This window comes from Mus caroli, unplaced genomic scaffold (assembly GCF_978045245.1).
Source record: "Mus caroli unplaced genomic scaffold, Mus_caroli_1 scaffold_4, whole genome shotgun sequence".
Taxonomy (NCBI): domain Eukaryota; kingdom Metazoa; phylum Chordata; class Mammalia; order Rodentia; family Muridae; genus Mus; species Mus caroli.
Window position 1 is genome coordinate 2,899,931 of NW_028227259.1, and position 9,096 is coordinate 2,909,026.

Consider the following 9,096-nt stretch of genomic DNA (forward strand, 5'->3'; position numbering starts at 1 on the left):
ACAATAAAAGCACTTCTGGGGGAAAATCACCATCTCTGACCTCAAGCTATACTACAGAGCAATAGTGATTAAAAAACAAACAAACTGTATGATATTGGTATAGAGACAGACAGGTTGATCAACAGAATAAAATTAAAGACCCAAAAATAAAACCATATATTTATGGACACTTGATTTTTTTACAAAGGAGCCAAAAATATACAATGGAATAAAGAAAGCATCTTCAATAAATGATGTTGGTCTAACTGACAGTCAGTATATGGAAAAATGAAAATACATTCATATTTGTCCCCTTGTACATAAACCAGATACACTTGAAAATAATAGAAGAGAAAGTGGGAAAGGGCCTCCAGCTCATTGGGATGAAGGGTGAGGGGATATTTCTTAAATAGAACTCCAGTGGCTCAGGCTTTAAGATCAAGAATTGATAAACAGGACCCTATGAAACTGGAAAGCTTCTGTAAGGCAAAGGATATAGTCAATAGACAAAATGGCAACCTAAAGATTAGGGGAAAAAAAAAACCTTACTAAGCCCACATCCAATAGAGGGTTAATATCCGAAATATACCCAATCAAAAAATGGGGTATAGACCTAAACAGAGGAATCTTGAATGGCTGAGATGTACTTAAAGAAATGTTTACAGTCCTTAGTGATCAAGGAAATGCAAATCAAAACGACCCTGAGATTCCACCTCACACCAGTCAGAATGGCTATGATCAAAAACTCAGCTGACAGTAGATGCTGGAGAAAGAGGAACACTCCTCCATTAATGATGAGATTGCATGCTGGTACAACCACTCTGGAAATTAGTCTGGCAGTTCCTCAGAAAACTGGAAATAGATCTACCTGAAGGCCCAGCTATACCACTCTTGGGCATATACCCAAATTGTGCCCCACTATACCACAGGGGCACATGCTCCACTATATTCATATTGGCCTTATCTATGATAGCTAGAATCTGGAAAGAATACAAATGTCTCAGAATGGAAAAATAGATACAGAAAATGTGGTTTCTATACAATGGAATACTATTCAGCTATTAAGAATATAGACATCATACGTTTTGCAGACAAATGGATGGAACTAGAAAATATCATCCTGAGTGAGGTAACTCAGATTCAAGAGGACATGTATGGTATGTATTCACTAATAAGTGGATATTAGCCCCAAAAAAGTACAGAAATACAATCCACAGAACTCAAGAAGGTTAGCAAGCAGAAGGGCCCAAGTGAGGAGACAGAGGGAGGGAGGGACCTAAGTGGGAGAGAAGAGGGGGAGGGGAAAAGGGGAACATGATCAGGAATCCTAGGGGACACAGAAGAAAAACCCTGAGGCCCAGCAGAATGAATGGAAATATGCAACCTGGAGGGTGGGGATCCCTCTACCAAGTACTAGAGAGCTGGGAGGTGAGAGCCCTTCAGGACTCGAAGGGAGGGACCTTAGATAAAATGCCCAACAGTGGGGAGAGGGAACTTGTAGAGTCCATCTCTAGTAGAAAGGCAGAGCATCAAGTGGAAGGATGGTGTTGCCATCCCACAGTCAAAAGCTCTGACCCAGAATTGTTACTGTCTAAAAGAACTGCAGGGACAAAAATGGAGAAGAGACTGAGGGAAAGGAGGTCCAGTGACCAGCCCAACTGGGGATCCATCTTATTTTTATTTTTTATTTTTTAATGCAGATAAATTTACAATTTAAACATTTAAAATTCACAAAAACCAGTTATCAAAAGATAAATTATTCTTGGCAATTTTTATCTCTCTTCTCTATAAAGAAGTAGAGCCTAAAAATGTTAAAACAATAGCTGAATGTCTGTATTTACTAAGCATACGATTTTGCTTTGCTTTGGAGGCTTTCTTTGAGTTGACTGCCTTCCTATTTATTAAAAATGTACATTCATCTTTGAGAATGATTATATGTGGTTTCACATTAGTTATCTCTGAGGTTGTTATCAATACTTGGGTAACATCAGGAAGCTGCTGTGTATGACCATGTGCGTACACACAGTTATCTTTTCCCACTAGAGTTCTGAGTCCTCCTAAATAAGAAGTATTACTTTCTTTGTATTCTCATCATTTTTATCAGGACAAATCATCTATGTATATGTAAAAATCTGTTTACATGTCCTGACTCAGATTATAAATTTTATATTAGTCCTCTTGCTATCATGTCTCTTCTCCAGTCCTATTTGACAAGAATCACTTACAAGATAGATCACTCTTTCTCTATTCTTCAAATATTAACCTAGGATACAGAGTCCTTCCTCTACTCTTGCAGATCTTTGATTACAGCCAATATGGATGGGTTGGATTGTCTTATGAAAACAATTGGTCCTCATAATTCAAATTCTTTGAATATAGAATGTACAGTGTAGGAAAAGTTTCAACTTTCAAAGAGGAATAAACAACAAATACATCAGAGGGTGTGCCGATTACTGTTCAGGAAAATACAGTTTTCTAAGTGAAGCAGCAAGAATGTCTCAAAGGTCACTCACCTTATCCTCCTCTTCAAGGAGTTTGATGATACGATTAAGGTCCATAGGCTTGAAAATACCCTGAAAACACAGAGCTCTTATTATTCCACAGCATGAGAATGAAGAGATTAAATCCAGCACACCCGCCTCCCTAACCCCTCCCACAACCTCACACACGTTCTTTGAAAATTTCATAGATGTATACAATGCATCTTAATCATATCCGCACCCACTACCTCTCTACCTTTATTCCACCCCCTTCTCCCCATTGTATCTTCCTTCCTGCTTCCAGGTCTTTTATTTTTCTATAACATACTGAGTCAAATTAAAGCCACCCATATGTACACAACTATGAGGTTATCAAATCCGTCACCGGCAACCTGCCACTGTCCACTCTCTGTGACTCTCAGTCCCATAGCAGCCATTAATTTTCAAAAGCTCCTCAGGCATGACTGGGGCCTTGGAAACCATCCCAATTGTTCAATATAACTATTAAATTGTTATTTTAACCATTAACAAACAGTTTGGTAAACAGAGCTTTGCCTTTGGAGATACAGAGTTTTAACTGTGTCTGCCAGCTGTGGTTACGTCAGCTTTCTCTTTTCCTGTTTTTTTTTTCTTTCTTTCAGATTTTTATGCATGAAGAGATAGTTACAGACAAACAGGGTAGCCTTTTGTGTTATAATTTCTGAAATAACTGTCTCCAAGAGGCATCAGTAGATGGAAACATGCAACAACCCACAGCCAAACATCAGGTGGTGCTTGGGAAGTCTTGTGGAATTGAGCAAGTAAGAGGGATCAAGGACACCACAAGATTTAGAGTCAACTCACCTGGAACCACAGGGGGTGGGGGGGGGAATCACAGAGGCTGAACTACCAACCAAAGAGCATGCAGGGGGTGGACCTAGGCCCCCTACACATTTGTAGCAAATATACAGCTTGGTCTTCATGTGGGTCCTCCAACAACTGGAGTGGGGGCTGTCTCTGATTCCGTTGCCTGCCATTGGATCTCCTTCCCTGACCTGGAGTGCCTGGCTGGGCCTCAGAGGGAGAGGAGGTGCTTAGTCCTGCTGGAACTGGGTGTCCAAGGGTGGGGTGGTATCCAAGGGGACTTCCCTTCTTTGAGGAGAACAGGAAGTAGTAATGGAGGAGGGATTGGTAAGGGTGGGACTTGGAGGGGTACTGCAGTCAGGATGTAAAGTGAATAAATAATGAAATGGAAAAGAAACAGACACCCAGGGGACATTAAATCAGCAAGTTCTATACTACAGAGTAAGATGACAATGTTCTAAAGAAAATTAAATGGCTATAAAGTACTGGCTTGTTTGAGAAGTCTAATTTCGCACCCAGTAGTCAGTGAAGGGCTGACTCACAGAGAGGGCACCATTTCAGCAAAATGTTAGAGGAGATGAGAGAACAACCAGTTTGAATAAAGCAAGGACAATGTCCCTGCAGTGGGCACAGAGCGTGCAAAGGCCTAGGAGCTGGAACAATTGGCAAACTTGAGAAGCCAGAAGGTCAGAGTGACTGGGCCTAGCTTATAAAGATCTTCATAACCTAGGACTTAAGTTTCCACTCTGAACCGAGAGTCAAGGAGCTCGGGAAAAGGCACGTAACTGTATTTCCGTCCATAAGGAAGACATAATCGAAAGGAAAGCATCTAAAATGATGCAACGAGTAACATAAAATAATTAGGTACAAAGTGGCATGATTCAAAGCTAAAACTATTCCTGCAGGGCTAGATAAATAAGGATGAAAATAAACAGGAAGTGCATCCGGTCTGAGGAGACTCAGTCCCTGAAGATAGGCTGAGACTAGAGAAGTGTACAAGAAGAGAAGTGGCCATGCATTCTAACTATGTAATATCACCTCCTATTTGTTTCGTATTGTGCTGGGTATTACACTAAAATTGCAGCAGAAAAAGACTAATAAGATTCTGTCCTCATGGAGATGCAGTTAAGCAGAGCATCAGATCCTGATGGGAAATAGAAGGGAAGCATCCAGGACGAGCACTGAGCTCAGACGGCGCCAGCTCAGGGATGCTGGTGCTTTAGTGGGACTTGAGGGAACACTTTAAGGTCTCATGTTGGTGAGGATAGCAGATTAGATGTGCAGTAGGGCCCAGATATGTCCAGTGGTCCCAAAGTTTTCCTACAAGACTGTGACGGTCATGTAGGGATGGGGAACACTTACCAATTATAGGCTGCTTTTATAGGATAGGAAAAAAGCTAGAGATGTTAAATCATTTTAAAGGCAATCTTATTATATACGGGAAGCAACAGTATCCTGAATGAAACTGAATATATTCTAGGGAAGGGGGAAGCATAACAAAGTGTGAAATGGTGTCTAAAGACAATAGATTTGGCAGAGAAGAGATATAACCCAATACACAGGCCAAAGGGACTGAGAGCCTGGGTCTGATGGCATCTGTGGTCAGCAAAGATGAAAGGAGAGCAAGCAGGTCTTTGGGAGTCCCACTTGGAGCCTCTTACATTTTTTTTTTTAACAACATAACACTACCTGATCTAGCTCGGGGAGGGCTGGGATTTTGTTTCCTTGCTATTGTTCTATAATCTGAAACACAGGAAACTATTGCTGTCAACCTTTCCAGGAATTAGTTTTGAAACTAATTTGTTTATGTCATCCTCCTGCTATCATCCACTAAGAGTTGCTACTCAGCTTGGGAAATGGGTCTCTCCACCAGCAGCACCGGCATTCCCTGAACATTCAAGGAAATGAGAACATGAAACTCCACCCCTGAGATGCAGAATCCACACTTTTGTACGATCCCTGGGCTCTTTACACACACAGTGGGTTTGGGAAGCTCTGCTCTAAAAGGCTTGGAGTTCTTTAGAATAATGGAGGTTGATAGAACCAGATCTGAAACAGAGCAAGCGTAATCAATTAGATGCTCATGATTTCCACTGGTTCAATAAAACTGCATTGCTACACGGATCCACTTTCTTAGAAAATAAGGACTTCACCTCTAGTGCCTAATGTCCCTATCTTGTTGAACAGAGCTAAGAGCCCTGGAACTATTTCTAGAGAAGCAACCTCACAGCACCAGATCTAATAAAGGTTTAGCTACCCTGTAAACATCATCAGAGTTTATTAAGAACAAAAATAGAAGAACTTGTGATTAGAGCCATCAATAACAACCACACTGATCCTTGCAGTGTGTGTGATGAGCATGGTGTTAAATGACTCACAAATCTTTCTTAAAATAATTTAGGAGAGAGACAGTTACAAATCCTTTCAAAGGTGAAGAACACAAGTAGAAAAGGGAAGCAACTTCACCAAATAAAATAAAAATTGATCATGGGCTGGACCTAGGGCCCCTGCATATATGTAGCAGAAGTGCAGCTTGGTTTTCATGCAGGCCCCTCAACAACTGGAGGGGGCAGGTGCTGGGGGGCAGGGGCGGGATTGTCCCTGACTGTTGCCTGCCTGCAGAGCCTGTTCCCCTACCTGAACTGCCTTGTCTGGAATCAGTGGGAGAGGGATGTGCCTAGTTCTGTAGAGCTTTGATGTGCTAGGGTAAGCTGACACCTAGGGGTGGGTGTTTGGGGGTGAGCAGGCTTCTCCTTGTCAGAGAAGAATGGGAGAAGGGGCTGTGGGGAGAACTGAGAGGGGGCTGCAATAAGGACATAAAGTGAATTAATTAATTAATTAAACAAACAAACAAATAAATGGGAAAACCTAATCACTAAATTTTAGCAGAATTCTACTGTTTGGAAACCTAAAAAAAAGATAGTTTTCTTAAAGCTTTAATAATCATTATTGTAGGCAGAGTCAAAATTCTTATAAAAATAAGGTTAGAATGCTCAAGTTATGAAAATCACAACAAGGACATAACAGCATTCAAAATATTCATAGGGTGACTCAAATGCTTCAAATTTAAGTCTATAATAAAATAAACCCTTAGAAGCATAGGTAGAAAAAATAGCACCTGATTAGCAGGACATCTTCAGCTGCTACTTTTAAAATTTCAGAGACTCCATGAGGTTTGTTTGTTTGCTTGTTTGTTTTGTTTGCTTTGTTTTTCAAGACAGGGTTTCTCTGTGTAGTCCTGGCTGTCCTGGAACTCACTCTGTAGACCAGGCTGGCCTCAAACTCAGAAATTTGCCTGCCTCTGCCTCCCAAGTGCTGGGATTAAAGGTGTGAGCTGCCACCACCACCCAGCACTCCATGAGTTTTAATGACAAATAAATATCCCAAGCTTTAGATGCCTCCCTGAATAAAGAATGATGGCAAAACTGAATATCTTGGTATATGGGGCACTATATACTCTTTCTATGTGCATTTGGTTTAAGCTGTACACAGTCTTTACAACTGACATTTTAAAAAGGTGTTTAAGTATATATTTACTTTGTATAGGGAGGTGGGTGTGGAGGCGAGAGAACATACTGAGGAGTCAGTTATCCCCTTTGAACAGGTGGGTGGATTCTGGGGTTTGGAAGTCAGGCTCTCTAGCACCCATACCCACTGAGCAGTCTCCAGGCCTTCACTAAGCTGAACACAATGAACATCAGTACTATCAGAATCTCCATCTTAATCTTCATTATTATCTCCACATGTCTTTGATTTCATAGCTGGTGGAATGGTTTAGCTGTTTCTTGCATACAGGCAAAAGTGGAATGCTTTGAATGGACTGGAGATATTAAGCGTCCAAAGGTCTCTCTGCTGACTTGAACAGAGGACTAAAGGTCATCGTCTTAAGTATTACTAGGAACACTAGGCCCACAGTGAGTAAAGGCACTGGGTGGCTACAGTTAATTCCTGGTGGACTTAAAGACACTTTATTTGTAAAAGCAACTGCAAGCAATACATCCAAGAGGAATGAGAGAGCACCGAGATTTCTCCTAATTCTGAATTGTTTTCTATTCCATTTCTTTAGGAAGAAATTGCCTTTGATTCTCTCAGTACTTTCTAACAATATGAATACTCATAGAAGGAGAGGCAGGAATGAACACAAGACATTTCTAGCTATGTTACTTCCTATGTCACGAACTTCTTTTTTCTTTTGCAATGACCCATTGAACGTCTTTCTTTAAACTCGTTTGTGTCATGTAATCTTTGCCCAAAGAAAAATGAGAGTCAAACTCACCTATATAGTGGCAGTGCCTAGCTTCCTTGTAGCCCAGAGGGTGGAAAGCAGTGATCACTCACACGTCTCTGATCTTGTACAGGAATACTCCACAAAACTGATTAGGGAAATTCCCCTGGCATCCCCTCTTTATGTAAAAGTAGTTACTCTGCGGGCTGTTGGCGTACACGCGTGAGTGCCCTCAGAGAGCTCAACCCAGTTCCCACAGAAGTAGTCCCAGCCAACAGACTGCTCCCAAGTAACTCTCCAAGGCTCCAGGATGTGGCCACAGGAGACAGAGTTCCTGACGCAGTCTGGGAGTTGTGACGCCTCAACAGGAATTCCCATAGTGGCCCCCCACACCATTAGTGTGGGGGCAATGCAGAGAGGTTCCTCAACCCAATTTTAATAATCTTTACATTTATAACAATAGCAAACCCGAAAACAAATATAAACACAACAAAGAAAATTGTGCCCAGCTCTCCAAACAACATCTGCCCTACCTGTGAGTGCAAGCTTCAGAAGCAGGCAATTTAGCAGGAAAGAAACCCAGGGAACACCACTTTATAATGGATCTATAGGCAAAAACTCACCACAGTGATCTAGTTATCAAATCAATGTCATTTCCTGTCCTGGCCACACTTGAAAGAGCGCCCCCCCCTCCCCCGCCGCCCTTTATGAGAACCACGCAGCTAGAGTCCCCAGACAGATTGGTTGACGACATCCAGCCCCCCCCCCCCCCGCCCCCTTCACTAGCCGTAAGGCCTCCGGGGACCAGCTGGGCTATCGTTATCTCCATCCCATAGGTTCCCAAATCTCATTCTGGTCTTCATTCCACTGGGCTGCCCTGGAGCCTCATGCCCTTCTCCGCTCCTGCGGCACAGCCCGGCCGTACCTGCATCTCCCCATCCGGGATCGCCACCCCAAACACCGGGATTGTGCGGGGACTGCCGGTCTTCGTCCTGCCGCCCGCCTCGGCGGCGTCGGCCGTCGTAGCCGAGGCCTCCGCGGTGGACATGGTTCGGGGTGGGAGCCTGAGGTCCTAGGTGCGTCCGCAGCCACGGGACCCACGAGCCCTGGCAGAAAACACGCTGCTGAGCTAGGGAGGAGAAAGACCCCGAAAGTTCGGTCGTAACCCCCGCTGCAGCAACATAGCGGACATTCAATTGCTGTTAGTGCACACAGGACCAAGGCACCCAGCGCGCTCCAGTTGCTAACACAAGCCCGGGCGTTGCTAGGGGCGGGGCCTACGGAAGCTGGGAGAGCCAAACTTCACCAAAAGAGGTTCTGCGGGTGTGCGGCGCGGAAGACAAAGGAGACCAGTGACTGAGATCGCGGTATGCACTTAGTGTTTCAGTCTTGTAGCGATGGCCCTTGCTTAATAAGTGCCTGTGTGGGGTGGAGGAGTATGAGCTGGAGGTGAGATGCATTCTGAGGGATGTGATTGGCATAATCTTGAAATCTGAGCACTTTACCCTTTCTGCAGAGATAGGACCAGCCAGTGTAGCTTAATTTCCCAGGTATGTATGTATGTGTATA

General features: G+C 43.2%; 1 protein-coding gene across 1 annotated transcript in view; it reads right to left on the reverse strand.

Moving 5' to 3' along the window:
- Positions 1-8,779, reverse strand: part of Cfap69 (cilia and flagella associated protein 69) — a 79,490-nt gene extending 70,711 nt beyond the window's left edge. The window contains exons 1-2 of the mRNA XM_021163223.2: positions 8,453-8,779; positions 2,493-2,552 (exon numbers count right to left, since the gene is read on the reverse strand). Of these exons, the coding sequence (XP_021018882.1) occupies positions 2,493-2,552; positions 8,453-8,575 (183 nt within the window). The 5' untranslated portion in view covers positions 8,576-8,779. The remainder of the gene's footprint in view (positions 1-2,492; positions 2,553-8,452) is intronic.
- Positions 8,780-9,096: the final 317 nt, after the last annotated feature.